The sequence below is a fragment of the Panicum hallii genome, chromosome 5, assembly GCF_002211085.1.
Source record: "Panicum hallii strain FIL2 chromosome 5, PHallii_v3.1, whole genome shotgun sequence".
Classification (NCBI taxonomy): Eukaryota; Viridiplantae; Streptophyta; class Magnoliopsida; order Poales; family Poaceae; genus Panicum; species Panicum hallii.
The window spans coordinates 2,978,090-2,992,143 of record NC_038046.1 but is presented as its reverse complement, the minus strand read 5'-3'; the positions used below and the strand labels follow the sequence as shown (position 1 = coordinate 2,992,143).

The 14,054-nt window shown below is 42.8% G+C and overlaps 3 protein-coding genes across 3 annotated transcripts; 2 read left to right on the top strand and 1 right to left on the bottom strand.

The window, feature by feature from the left end:
* The first annotated feature begins 897 nt into the window (after positions 1–897).
* On the top strand, positions 898–8,118 carry LOC112893083 (protein BLISTER). Its single transcript, XM_025960243.1, has 13 exons — positions 898–1,311; positions 1,687–2,338; positions 2,438–2,967; positions 3,576–3,695; positions 4,323–4,388; positions 5,174–5,284; positions 5,850–5,926; positions 6,245–6,312; positions 6,499–6,615; positions 6,694–6,875; positions 7,011–7,079; positions 7,248–7,403; positions 7,678–8,118. Exons 1-13 carry the CDS (start codon positions 1,237–1,239, stop codon positions 7,753–7,755), a joined length of 2,301 nt encoding a protein of 766 aa, XP_025816028.1. The 5' UTR covers positions 898–1,236; the 3' UTR covers positions 7,756–8,118.
* Positions 8,119–8,260: 142 nt separating this feature from the next.
* LOC112893084 lies at positions 8,261–12,923 on the bottom strand. The gene is made up of 13 exons (XM_025960244.1): positions 12,705–12,923; positions 12,503–12,614; positions 12,097–12,179; positions 11,948–12,013; positions 11,702–11,802; positions 11,387–11,505; positions 11,268–11,308; positions 10,730–10,818; positions 9,914–10,094; positions 9,705–9,821; positions 9,485–9,529; positions 8,834–8,965; positions 8,261–8,703 (listed from the first exon to the last, which is right to left on the bottom strand). Exons 1-13 carry the CDS (start codon positions 12,819–12,821, stop codon positions 8,569–8,571), a joined length of 1,338 nt encoding a protein of 445 aa, XP_025816029.1. The 5' UTR covers positions 12,822–12,923; the 3' UTR covers positions 8,261–8,568.
* A 121-nt stretch (positions 12,924–13,044) lies between these two features.
* LOC112896014 lies at positions 13,045–14,054 on the top strand. The gene has a single exon (XM_025964047.1). The coding sequence runs from the start codon at positions 13,101–13,103 to the stop codon at positions 14,052–14,054; it is 954 nt and encodes a 317-aa protein (XP_025819832.1). The 5' UTR covers positions 13,045–13,100.

Sequence of the window (14,054 nt, the reverse complement as noted above, 5' to 3'; positions counted from 1 at the left end):
TTTCATTTCACTAACCATATCAAAAGGATTTTTTTAAATAGCTATACATCAATTGCTAGCAGAAAAGTTATCATTTCCCACCAATATAAGATCATTCTATTTAATGTTTGCTAATTGCATATCATAACAATCAATTATTTATTCAGTTTCTTTTTGTTTGTGCATTTAACTTTGTCCGATATCCGAGACATATAGCTTTGAGTATTACACTATCCGAATACGCATTATATTAATCAAATAGTTACCTTTATTTTTTAAAAAAAGCATCATATGTTCTTTATGTTTTAAGTGTGGTATATTCGTAATCATATAGAGTATAAAGTAGATCCAAAGACTAATTTGTTAATACGATTTCATATCATTAGAGTTGAGAAATATACCAATGATTAAGTTTCATAAATTGGATGTTAAGATACAAGATTTGATGAGAGCCATTTCTCTTGCACTCACGTGAAAAGTTACATAGCTAGCTATTTCGATAACTTGTATTGGTTAAAATGGCATGCAATCTACAAATGATTGCTTACATACTGGTTACAACTTGATAAGAATAGCAGAGCAATAATTTTAAAATAATTTTATGTTTTATAATCTAAAATCGGAAATAAAGACTAATATTCATGTGGTTCCGTATTCTTTGCTACCGGTAACTAATTTTGTTTTTTTCACTTTCATAAACCAACAACTAAATTTGTTCCTTATACTTTTCGTAAAAATGAAAACCTTATTGTTCACGATGCCATAATCTGCCAGCCTGCTTAAGAAACACCATTTTCTGCCAATTGGAAGATGGAGCCACGTAGTACATTGCCGCGCCTGCGCTGATGGATCACCCCACCACGAGCAGCAAACGGAAACCTAACCGGCAAAACCATCATCCCAGCCAGGCCACCGTGCTGACTACCACCAGCGAGCGACCGCGACGACGCAACTGCCAGTAGCAGGCAGGGAACTCAAACCGGTCGGACTCCACCACGGCGACGCACCAAAAAAAGATACTAGCAACAGAGGAGGAGGCGAAGGCCCAAACGTTCGGGGGCCGAGCGGGATTTGGAAGCTGCGCAGCGCGCATCCCAAATCCCCCAATCCCGACCCCGGCCCCGATCCCGTCGCCAGATCTCGCGCCCCCTCCCCGGGGCTCGATCGAATCAGCGGCGGCCGGGCGACCGGCGATCTGGGGACGGGGAGATCTCGCCGAGGTTTGGGCCGGGTTGGGTTGGTGGGAGCCGGGGAGCCATGGCGTCGGCGCAGGCGCCCTCCTCCTCCTCCGCCCCGTCGCGCAAGGAGCATCTCGAGGCCGGGAAGAAGCGGGTATGTCTGTCTGTTGCCTGTTGGTCGCGAGAAATGTAGGCCTTAGTCACGCAATCGCTAATTGAGCAACATGTTTGAGAGCAGCGTAGAGGAATCGGGGGCATCGTGTTGCTTAGCGCGATGACTATCGTTTCATTCAATATTTTTGCTTGCGGTAGAGAAGCCAAATGCTATCAAATCATCTCAGGCTGTTTTGCTTGCTGTAGGGAATTCAAATGAATGTAATTTGCCACATTATTTGAGGTTCAGTCTGCAACTTTTGAAAATTAGCTGCATAGATCTCGCTACGCGGTCAGCTAACCTCAAATGCCGATTCATCAATATTTGACTAGAAATTGGCTTTAGAATAACAATGTTCTATTTTCACTGATCCAGCTCGAGCAGTTCCGCAAGAAGAAAGCGGCAAAGAAGGCCACTGCCGTAGCAGCTAGCGCAGAGCTGGCAAAACCACCTGTTACTGATGTAGTGGAGAACCCCCCTCCAATAGCCAGTACAGCTAGCTCGGGAGACGGGCTGGTGTCTGATATAGAGCCAAACCAAGCAAGCACGTCTTCTGTGCCATCTGCTTTATATGAGAGTGGCCCAGCAAGTTCTTCCAGAAGTGCAGAATCACAGGCAAATGGTCCTGTCAGTGTAAATGCTTCAGTTGGGGTTAGTAATGTTAGACCCCAGCAAGACGCTGTTAGTGATGGAGGAAGGAAGTTCTATGGGAACTTGAGCTTCTCCGATCTTGTTAATGGTCATCATGAGAATTGGAGAAGTGACGCTGCCCTTAAAAGGGACGAGCACAGTCCTGACAAGGATGTGCAATCAACATCTAAATTAAGTGCCTTTGGGAACACCAACAGTTTGAGTTTACCTTCTTCTACCAACACCTTGCCGAGTTGGGGAAGAAATTCTTTATCAGGTCAAGTACCTGATACCGAGCAATCTAGTTCATACTCATCTAGTACCTTTTTTGGAAAGTCTGAAAGCGCTTACACTCAGGATTACTCTGCAAACAATGACATCTTTGGTCGGTTGAGAGGTAAATTTGATGTCTTATTTTTCTATGCGTAAATGGCAACATCGAATAATTAATAACTTGAGCCTGGGGTTCTTCTGCTCTTCTTTTTGCTCTATGTAGCTACGTCCAAAGACTCTTCTCAAGTGGAGCAATCTGTGTATGGAAGCAGTTGGGATTATGGCAGTACCTTCAATAGTTCTAGGACTGCTGATACTGTAGATCATGATACAAATATTGGGGCTCGGAATGCAGCAGATTCGACACCTGTTAATTTTGAAAAACAGGATCCTTTTCTGTCGTCTGGTTATCCAACTACATACACCCGATCAAGGCCATCATTTCTTGATTCAATTGGAGTACAAAGAACCCCTCCAACAACTCAAGCCTCATATGGGGGGCCTGCAAAGGCTAATCAACTATCCAATCAGAGTTCATTTTTGCAGCAATCAAATCAACAGCACACTGGAAGTAATGTTGCAGATATTTCTCTTACATCAGGAAGTCAAGAATATAGTCATGAGAAATATAGCAGTTCCACCCCTCCTGATTTCTTGCTTTCCAAAGAAGAAAGAAGTGTACAGCATGGTAATCAAACATCCCAAAACTTCACAACTCATGGGAAAGATGATGATTTTGCAGCACTAGAGCAGGTGATGAATGTTTAAACATTTTTTTTTCAATTTGTTTGATGTATTTTCTTGAGGATATGATATTCTTATATTATTAGAACTGTCGTATCATTATCAAACTGCATAATAGACATAGTACAATGAATCTAACTGTTTACTTGTATTATCCGATTTTAAGCCACTAACATGAAGCCTAGTGCGCTAGTTGCCTAGTTATTTCTCTGTAGGGAACTAAAAATCTATGGAAAAAAAAATCTTCTCTATCTACTCTTTGGGTTCACTTAATGAGTGATATTTTACAACTTATAAGTACTCACTTTTTTCTGTGTTCTGTGCTTCATAATTGTTTCCATACTTATACATGGCACTATCATGCGTCGTGACTGTACATTGCATGCAATTTTTTTGTTGTCAAGATTAAAGGATAGAGAGATTCTGTGAAATTATCTACTTTATCTTGTATATGTGTATTTTCGCACATCCAATCCTTTTTCTTCTATGAAGTCTCTATCACTAAGAAGTTTGTAACTAGTGCTTTTGCATAATTTAGTGTGATGTGTTTGCATATGTAGTTTTTTTATTTAGGCCCATTAACATACTACTAATAGATTCTCTGGTTTGGTTGCCAGCTCATCGAAGATTTGACAAAAGAGAAGTTTTCCTTGCAACGTACTCTTCAGAAATCTCAAGAATTAGCGGAAAATTTGGCCACAGATAACTCTGCACTAACTGATAAGTTCAATCAACAGGTGTGTACATATTTCCTGATGGTTATGGGAATAGTTTCAAGTTTGATTTGTTATAATGTTTAATGAATTGTCACTGATGACCGGTAGAAATTCACAGCAGTGGGTATCCCCCCTTCTCCATTGTATTTGTAGTTTTATAAACAAGGCAATGTTTGCTTAACATTGAAATAGTTTCTTCCATGATTGATTACGAAATCAAAATTCTGGTTTTCCTGTAAATTATTTGATTCTTCACTCTATTAAAATCTCTAGCATAACCTGTCAGAAAGGTGATTGCTGCATATGTTGCATTATTCAAATTCTGGAGTAGAATGTATCCACAGAATCCTATCACTTAAACTTAGTAATAACAGTGTTATAAGGAAAACCAGAACTGAAGCGAAAGGTGCTAAATTAGAATGTAATATTAAGCAACCTCAAGACTTAAACCAAATAGCTATCCCTATTGCTTGGTCAATACCATCTATTTATTATATGCAGCTTGGTTTAATTTGGATGAAATAAATGTTTATTACACACGTGCTTGTATCTGCTATTAACTACTAATTAGTATCACGTTCTTGTATCTGCTATTAACTACTAATTAGTATACTTTATGATTCTTTTTCCCACTATTTTCAAAATCAGGCACACGTAATCAGCCAGTTGACATCTGACATGGAGAGATTGCAGGAAGAAATTCAAGCTCAACTGGTTAGGCCTGCTCTACCTTTCTAGCACTTCAGTTTGGACAAAACGTATCCTCAATAATATTAGGACCATGTAATTGCAGTACCTGTCATGTCAGTATTGATATAGATTGGTCGGTTACGTCTGGGTAAGGGTCTGAGGACCAGGATAAAGAGATGTCGCTATACTAGCACTAACTTTGTTTATCACTTCTCTTAGTCCCTCTAGCACAACTGAGTACCTTTATAAGGAGAGATGAGGCTTAACATAGCTAACAGGCTAATATCTCAAAGTAAACCACCCATACAAACTAACTAAATCGCATCTTCCCCTTTTGCCTCACTATGTTGCTTCTGATGCTCATGTTCCTTGGGCATGCTGTGCACTGCGGCTGCTCACAGACTCCCATGGCCTGGACCATCTGTTATGTGTTTTTCATTTATTCAATAGTCCCACCCCCATCCCTATCCTGCCCACCAAAAACAAAAAACCGTCCTACTGTCATAAGTTACTTTAAGTGTCTATGTGCTAAATAAGAACTATTGGAATGATTTATTGTTTAAACGTCTTGTACATGCCATGCGAAATTGTTTGTCTTTTGGTGCTTGACATGATCATGAACTGAAGTATGCTGATAAACTGTACTGATTTTAAACTCGCACCACAACTGGCTGCAATGAAACAGTTGCCGCTAGGCCAGTTATGGGATGTATCTATATATATATATATAATTTCTATTTACTATTTAGTTTTTGTCATTCTCGCGGTATACTATCAGAATCCCTGTACTAATCCTATTTATACAACAGCTGGCTCTGGAGTCTGTCAGGACTGAATATGCTAATGCCCAACTGGAATGCAGTGCTGCAGATGAGAGGGCAAAAGTACTTGCAGCTGAAGTCATTCTACTAGAAGATAAGGTGATTAGCTATCTTGTTTATTTTGTACCCATTATGAATCATCTTTAAAAATGAACCCTGACATCATGGCAGCTTGTTTAGAGTATGTCATGTACATCGAGTGTGTAAACCTTAGTCATGTTGGAACGAGTCGAAATAATAAGGAGCAGCCCTTCACATGCAGTGCAGGAATAAAATCTATATGTTGCAATCCTTGGGTACTGAGCTCTAGAGGTTTGGTCATACAGGCAGGCTCATCGCATCTTATTGTAAAGTACTCAATATTCCATGTTTTCTTGTTGAAACCTTATGGATACTGAACTATGTCATTTTTTGTGGCAATATCTTATCCCATATCCACTCTTTATGCTATAAGGCATGATTATGCTTATTTAGTCTTAAGTTCACTGGGCAGTTTTACTCTAGTAGTCTTCATTTTATGAAACTCTCTTGGATTTGAATTGGATGTGTGCACTATATATACAAGACATATCAAGCTTAAAAAATTATACAAATTAACATTTTTCAACCAGTCCCAACTTTAGCATTGGGTCGTGGCAGTTTGATAACTATGTTTGTTTTGTAGGCTCTGAAACTGAGGTCCAGTGAGTTAAAACTTGAAAAGGAAGTTGAAGGTTTACACACTGAGATTTCTTCTTACAGGTGAAACTTTGTACTGATTTTACTAAGCCCCATGCTGCAATTGTATGAGTGCCTATTCTTTTCTCGATTTTATTTGAAGATAGAGTGCCAAGATCTCTTGTGTTTCATGATATGTGAAATGATCCTAAAGGATTAAGTAACAATTGAAATTCACATTCTGTCCACATTGGCATTTTTAGAAGACGCTATGCAAATAAAATGACACATTTAAGTTAGGAATGCTTGACATGAGTTACTGAACACATAAGCTAAACGTCCAGATGGTGATAATATCAATATCTTTTTTTTTTGCTAACTTTTCCCATTAATCATCCACAGGCGCAAAGTTTCTAGTCTAGAGAAGGAGCGCCAGCATCTTCAATCTACTGTTGAAGCTCTTCAAGAAGGTCGTATTTTCATTGCAATCTAACACATATATTGTTCTTGTTCTCTTCTTTCCGTGGTTAGCCTCTGAAATTTTCCTTTTCGGTTATTAGTTGTGTTTACATCTTGCACGCACTTTATTGTGCCTTTGTTTTAGCCTCATGCACTGATACACCTATTTTGTGTTTTGTTTCTCTCTATTTGGACAGAGAAGAAGCTCTTGTACTCCAAACTGAGGAACATTCCTGTGAATGAGAAGGCAACAACTGCTGTAGAGAAACCTTCAGCTGATAAAATAGATGCATCAACCATGACAGAGGATTTAGGTGTGAATATTAGAATCTTTGCTTCTATCGTAATGCATATCAACTATTTTTCTGCTGACATCAAATGTGTTTATATAGATACTGGGGAAATCAGTTCTTCAGAAACACTGACCAGCACCGTCGACACATCGGAAGATGCTGGAACAGCTGTTTTGCGGTCCAACAATATGTCTGACTTTCCTTCCTCAGAAGAGGTCTCATCTAGCATTCCAGATGATCAGCTTAGAATGATTGACAACATCAATTCCTTGATGTCAGAGGTAATCCCGTTGATGTACAGAAATCCAATGTTTTTCTTGCACCAATCAGAATTTCCCAAATAACCTTAGCTTCCTTACTTTGACTTTTTGGTGTAAAAGCTATGTGGTTTATGATAACCTTTTTTTTATTTGCAGTTAGCGGTGGAGAGAGAAGAGCTGCTGCGGGCACTGAGAATTGAGTCATCCAACTGCTCCAAGCTGAAGGTACTGTCTACCTCATGTACTAGTGTTCATAAGATCCCTGTTCCATATGCCATAGCTTTCTATATATAGGAAAAACACGTTTGCTGGTCAACCCATGAAGCAAGGTTTGTCTTGTGTTACTTCTGTAATGGTGCATCTGCTAATGCAATTTAATCTTATATCCTGAAGGAGTTGAATAAGGACCTAACACAAAAGCTGGAGACTCAGACACAGAGGCTTGAGCTCTTGACTTCTCAAAGGATGGCTAATGAGAATGTCCTGGCAAAACCAATCGATACACGCTCCATCAATGATGCAACAATGTATGCTGATGAAGGAGATGAGGTAAGTGTTTGTCTCCAAGTACCTAGCGGAAGTCTGCTAGTTGATCCTACTGCACAATCCTTGTTGGAGTTTTTTCATTATGTGCTGTCACCTTGATTTTTACTTTGCAAGAAAATCCCACGTGTGTCCAGGCTATTGTTGCTGTGTTTCTTTTTATCTTGTTTGAATAAGAGTTAGAGCCAAGAAAACCAAACTTTCTGTACTTATGCCTGTTATTCGTCCATATCACCCTGAAGACGTTCTTTGTAGATGTCTGACACAGAATATTGCCCAGGTTGTCGAACGGGTGCTTGGCTGGATAATGAAGCTCTTCCCAGGAGGGCCCAAGCGGCGTACCAGTAAACTTCTGTAATGGAAATAGAGGTCCTAGTATACCAGATGCTTCTTTCATTTAGGGCTTGTTTAGAAGAAAGGGATTGCTCTAGGAGCTGTGGTATTTAGTTCAAATGGTATTTAGTTCAAATTTGAGCTGAATCATTTGGATTTGAATCCAAGTCCCCTCTTTCCAAACATGCCCTTATATAATTTTTTTTGTTTGCCCGGTTTTGCTGATAGCATGGTGAGAAGTTGTATATTAGAGCCATTCGATGTAACCATTCTTTTTTCTACAGAAAATGAAATGTACGCTGACTTCCATGCAGCATGGAGCTGCAACCTTGTACTGGCAATGAAAAGGACAGCCGCAAAGAATAAATCCATCCATTTGTACCCATTATACATTTTGTTCTATCATATGAGGCGAATAAGTGACCTGTACTTGTCTTGCCATTCGTTTGCCTCCTTGTCATTGTCAAACCGTAAAACTTCAAGAAGGGTCTGCAACTGCAATCACGTTGGCAATGAAGAACTGCGTAGTGTGAAAAAAAGATGACCTTGATGCACGGAATTTATCGGTTCAATCACGACATTATTCGCTCTTCTACCTTTTGCTTTTTATCATGTAAAAAATAACATAGAAAAAAAGTCGAGCCTTTTGTGGCCAGACAATAAATTGTGCAGCCAAACCCAAGACACTGAAAGAAGGCCTGCGGAAAGTACGGTTCCATGAAGCTTGACAAGGCTCCAAGCCAGTCTACTCGTTGGCAGAGCAATGGAGAGGCGTGCCTAATTCAGTGCGGTAGATGTCTTGTCCTGACCAGCGAACTGACGCAGCAGCAGAAGACGACTACTTCCTGTTGTGGGTAGGAACACTGAGATAGAACTTCGTGTTCTTGAAATCGTCAAGAAGCGGATTGTACCCATCTTTGGTCCTCGTCTTCAATGGCAGGCCAAACTCCTCCATGAACGCTGCAGTATCAAGCTGAATGCGCACGATGATCCACAAATCAGTAAGCCCAATTTCGTCAGAGATACAGGCACAGCTAAGCTAACGGAAAGCAGGCGCGAATGGACTGCAGAGGAAAGCTGTCAAGCACAGGGTGAGAACTCACTATAATTGTCCTCCTCTTCTTCACGGGCTTAAATGCGCCACGGTTCTTCTGCTCTTTTGAGAAGCCAGAGCAGTGATGGTCGATCTGCTCCAGGAGCCGGAAATCGGTTGGGAAGAAGATGTCTGCGTCACCCTGCCCAGTAAATAAATACAACCAAGTGATGCACACGCTTGTTTGATAGTTGAAAACACAGAGCCTTAACGCCAGAAAACAGTTGGGAAGTAAATACCTACATCACCTTGGCATGCAACCAAGTATGTTGGCTCCTATACAGTACCAAGTAAGGTGGTACTGGTAACACTTTCGAGTTTCATAAAAAAAATACATGTATTTGCTTAAAACTTTAATGTACCCCAACCCCTCTGACGGCTCATATCAATTTGATGTTTCTTGCTTTGCTATGTTGCGCTGCAGAATCTAGGTAGTGGCACAAATCTTCACTGGTTCTAGTAGCATTTGGTTGCTATGGCCCAAAAAGTTATCCTCCCAATCAATTGCTTTCAAAAAGCCAATGTTGGCCTAACACAGCTGGTAGGTTGTCTGACTATGGCATGTAGACACACACAGAGGACTTTTTAGATGATGGAATAAACAAATTATCCCAATGTATATGGCCGTATACACAGAACCTAGTATATGAACAGAATGTACCTGAGCATCCAGGTAGTTGCGATGATCTGAAGTTTTCCCATCCTTCTACAAGGACAAAACAAGCTCAGTGAGATAATCAGAAGCAAAGCCAATGATCCTGAATTATAAATAATAAAATGGTAATTGACTCATCAGCACATAAGGACGCCAATAACAATTCTCAAGGAACAAGCTTGACACACATGACAATGTACAAAATTATAATATATCAGGACACAACCTTTGATGAAACAAGTGGAGCTCTGTCACCAGGTATGCTAACATCTGGAAGATAGCTGAAGTCTGAAGCAATAAGGGACATGCTTGGCAAAGCTTGATGTAAAGTATCCATTAGTTTCTGCATAAGGATTGAAGATCAGAAATAGTTTCCAAGCCAGAACATTCACAAAGATCTAACCTCACAAAAGTTATAGTTTCTGAAAGGCGTACCAAACATCCAGTCGGCAACCAAGCTCTACGAGGCTTTGGAAGTACTCTTGATAAAACTCCTTTTGCAGCAAATGCTAGTTTCTCACTTACAGAAGCTTTGTCTTCATTCATGCCAGTAATTTCAACACATTGGGAAATTAATGGATCTTGTAGTGGTTTATAGACTTCGGAGGCTTGTGAACTTTCTTCAGGAAAGGCACGCAGGACAGATTAATCACAGAGAAGTAGCTATGCAATTTTCTAAAATAGTAGAAAAGAGGTTCGTCCTCAAGGATCTCAACAACACCAAGTTAACAAATATGCATGCAATATTTTAGTTCCCACAGAAGTTAAAGCACAGGGATGGCATGTATGTTCTACAATTAAAAAGAGGCAACCCTTGAATAATACTATAGCTAAAATAGTGAACATTCTAACACAAGTCAAGCATAAAAAGAAGGACAACACGAGGATACTATGGAACACAGCCTTCCATACAGCCATCTCTGGAAGAGGTTCCCATTGTTTCTTCTAAGAATGAAACATATTTTGCCATCACCATGCATAATCATCAGTCATGAGCTAAGTGGCAACAGAGACTCAGTTAAATGGTTTGATAAAGGATCCAGCGAAATGTGGTTAATGGGCAGCATATCCCTTTTTGTTTCATCATATTTCCCCAACTCTAATGTATCTCAATTATCTAACCTGAAATCCCACATAAACAATGAACATAAAAGCAAACATAGATGCTCTTCAACTGTAGTAGTACAGAGCAAAGGGTGTAGGTTCACAGCTATATTTTGCCAATATTCTGAAGACACAAAAGTTACAAACCTGCCGTTTATTTTTTCAATCCACACTTCCATCCATGGAGAGACCTGATCTGGTGAATAGACAAGGTCATGTGGTAGATTGTCAAGTACCTGATATTCCATAGAAAGAAATTACTGTTGGAGGCCGTACTATAATCTTCCTTGAAATGCAATCTTTGCTTTTCACGAATACGATGGAAAAGGTATAACAAGAAGTGCTTGTTTCCTATAATTTTTTACAGCTAGTAGACGCATGTTGTTTTGTGACCATAATATTACTATAAAACTAAATTTGGCAGTCAATAAATAGAGTTCATCTGCGGTGTAAAATGCCACATTTACAGAGCACATAGATTCTGAAGCATTTATGTGTTTCTCTGCATCATAATGTTTTGTGTGCCACAGGATACTAGACGTTTATGCTTCTAGCTACAATGAATCAACTGGACACATACTTCAGTTCATAACGGGGGGAATATGACATGATGATGTTGCTTCTTTGGTTCACACATAAACACAAGAATAAACTGAAGTGAGAAGAAAGTCCAATCAGAATTCACCTCAAGCATTAGGACCCAACATGGACGTGGATCCTTGCGGCCTGCATAATAGAGAAGGAAGACTTATATCCAATCATGTCAAGGTAGGTCGCCCTACACAATAGTGGGGAATATCTTACCCCATCCAGATCTGTTAGTTGCATCGCGGTGCTCCACTGAAAACTTCGACAAATGGCTTTGCACTTCACCAACAGTTTCCAATTGCTTCTCAGCAAGAGAGGAGCTAATCTCTACTGAGCTAGCAAATGAAGATAAGGGCAAGGTCAAAGCATATTTGAGCTCATGACATAAAATGCTAGAATGGCACAAGCATGGCAGCAAGAAGAGCAACCAGCGAACCACTGCCAGTACTATATATCTTTATATGACATGCATGACCATATTATTCTGAATTTCTGATAATTCAAGCAAGAAATCAAGATGAAGATGCTTACATGTATTTCATATCATTGTAAACTTTAGGCGGTGCATTAAGCATCATGTAATCAAGTATGCACTTTGCACATGTCCCAGAACCACCACCAATTTCATATATCTGATCAGTACAAGAATCCGATTCATAAGGAAAAAATGGATGAAAATGCTTCTTGCTATTAATGAAAATGGACAAAAGCAATTCTGTAGCTTCAAATGTAGATTCAGGAGTGGAATGACACAGCAAAGAAATCTTGAGACCGCACCTTCAACGGGACTGAAAGATTTGCTGTACGCAGAATCGATGCTGCTATGGCGTAGGCATACCATGGCTGCAACATAGAGGGGAAAAGGTGCATCGATGACCAAACTGAAAGAACCTCATTCTCTTCGACCGCTAAAGCATAGAAAATACCTTAAAGAGTTCCACAGGAGTAAACCAAGCAATATCATGCTTCTTATACAGCTTATCAAGATGCTGCATATAAGCACTTCTCCCTACATGGTATTAAGGCAAATGATTTCTGAAGCCAAGGATATAAAAGTAAATTATTCACATCCGAAACCAAATATCCACCATATTAACACAGCATGACACAGAACCACCATCAGACAACCGGCAATGCAGTTTGGCATTCAGAAAACAACCACCAAGTCCCAAATGCCACACGCACACAAGCTGTTCGTTGAAATGCGAACCCGGCGAACAAACAAAAAACAGCCATAATTCATCCCTGTAATGCCGGAACACACACCAAACTCCTCATAGAGGATGCAATGCAAGAAAAGGGCTGATGAAATGAGCAGGCAAAGGAGACCACCCTCGAGCTGGTTGAAACGGATGCTGGCATCAAGCAAGCCAACCGGCCCCGCCCGCTTGGAGAAGTAGCCATGGTTGGGGTCGTACAGCGCAGACCTCACGAAGTCGCGCACCTGCGACACCCCCATGTCATTAGCAACCACCGTGGCAACCGCCGCAGGGAGATCTCTCTGTGACCGGAAACAAAAAGGCTCAGCCTTTACCAGAATGGGCTTGTCGCCGGCGAGAATCCCCGACGAGAATAGAGCCGCAGGTATCCACCGCGCGCACAGCGCTGCACGTCGGAGCGCGGGGACGTGCGCCGATAACGCCGGCGCCATAGTTGCGGCGGCGGCGGCGGGGCGGCGCGAGTACCCGTTCCTTTCCGAAACAGGTGCGTGCGTTCGAGCCCGATCCGATTCGGGTACGGAGGTGGAGAGAGTAGACAAGCCAATTTATGCGGGTCCGTACCCGACCCGAATCAGAATGCCGCTCGCCAATCGGATCTATATAGTAAGGAGCGGAGTGGAGCCCCGGTGCCGGCGTCGAGTTGGCCGCCATCCATCACGCGCACGCCCCAAGACGAGGGGGACGGAGGGGAAAGAGAGGGAGAGGGAGCAATGACTCGCGGCAAGGTTGGTTCGGTGAGGGCCGCCGTCAACCTCCGCGACCGCCTCGCGAGGTTTATGAAGCGCAAGGATGGGCTGAAGCGGAAGGCCGAAGAGCTGTCGACGCGCTGCGCCGTCGACGTCGCGGTGGTCTGCACGGGCCCCGGCGGCCGGGGCGACCCGGATTGCTGGCCGTCCAAGGAGGCGGCCACCGAGGTGGCGAGGCGGTACAGCGCGCTCGACCCGGCGCAGCGCGCCAAGCACACGGAGGACCACGCCGCCGGCGTCGCGCGCCGGCTCGCGGAGGAGCGCGATAAGCTCGTCAGAGCGCGGGAGGGCGGCGTGCCCGGCTCGCTCGGGTCGTGGGACGGCTCGCTCGAGGGCGTGTCCGAGGAGAAGCTCCGGGAGCTGCTCGCCTCAATCGATGGCTCCCTGGTGGCCGTGAAAAACAGGGTCCTGGAGCTGCAGGCGCCGCTCGGCGCCGCGGCCGATCGCGCCACGTTATGGTCGGTTCTCGTGCACGATGACAACGACATCTTTGTGCCGCCGCATGGCGAAGCCGACGCCGGTGGCGGAGGGCTCCATCCACCACCTAGTAAAAACCCCAACTCGCCCAATGCCGTACCCGTGGACGCGGGCGAGGAGGTCGTGGCGGAAAACATCGTGACGGCCGAGGATGCCGGGGACGAGGTGCAGATGCTCCAGCCACCACGCGACGCCGACGAGTGGATGCGGGGTCCTGTTGATGATATCAAGAAAAGGCCCCAGCCGTACAACCCCGCGGCGTACGACACCCGGATCCAGTACATCAGCGTGGGCAGGTTCATGATGGAGCTCGACACCTACGAGTTCATCCGCTTCGACCTCGGGATGCCTCCGCCGTGCATCGCGCCCAATTCTCTGGACGACGACGACGGCGAGCCGCTGAAGCTCTGGTCATGGGACAACACCATGCCACGCTTCTAA

What these genes read in the sequence shown, in the direction of transcription:
- LOC112893083 (XM_025960243.1), top strand. Translation starts at nt 1,237, where the DNA reads ATGGCGTCGGCGCAGGCGCCCTCCTCCTCCTCCGCCCCGTCGCGCAAG. An exon ending in ACTGAGATTTCTTCTTACAG is followed by an intron (nt 5,927 to 6,244) that starts GTGAAACTTTGT and finishes AATCATCCACAG; the next exon opens with GCGCAAAGTTTCTAGTCTAG. An exon ending in TCAATTCCTTGATGTCAGAG is followed by an intron (nt 6,876 to 7,010) that starts GTAATCCCGTTG and finishes TTTTATTTGCAG; the next exon opens with TTAGCGGTGGAGAGAGAAGA.
- LOC112893084 (XM_025960244.1), bottom strand. Translation starts at nt 12,821, where the DNA reads ATGGCGCCGGCGTTATCGGCGCACGTCCCCGCGCTCCGACGTGCAGCG. An exon ending in CTCCTGTGGAACTCTTTAAG is followed by an intron (nt 12,014 to 12,096) that starts GTATTTTCTATG and finishes TCTATGTTGCAG; the next exon opens with CCATGGTATGCCTACGCCAT. An exon ending in CTCCACTTGTTTCATCAAAG is followed by an intron (nt 9,530 to 9,704) that starts GTTGTGTCCTGA and finishes TTGTCCTTGTAG; the next exon opens with AAGGATGGGAAAACTTCAGA.
- LOC112896014 (XM_025964047.1), top strand. Translation starts at nt 13,101, where the DNA reads ATGACTCGCGGCAAGGTTGGTTCGGTGAGGGCCGCCGTCAACCTCCGC.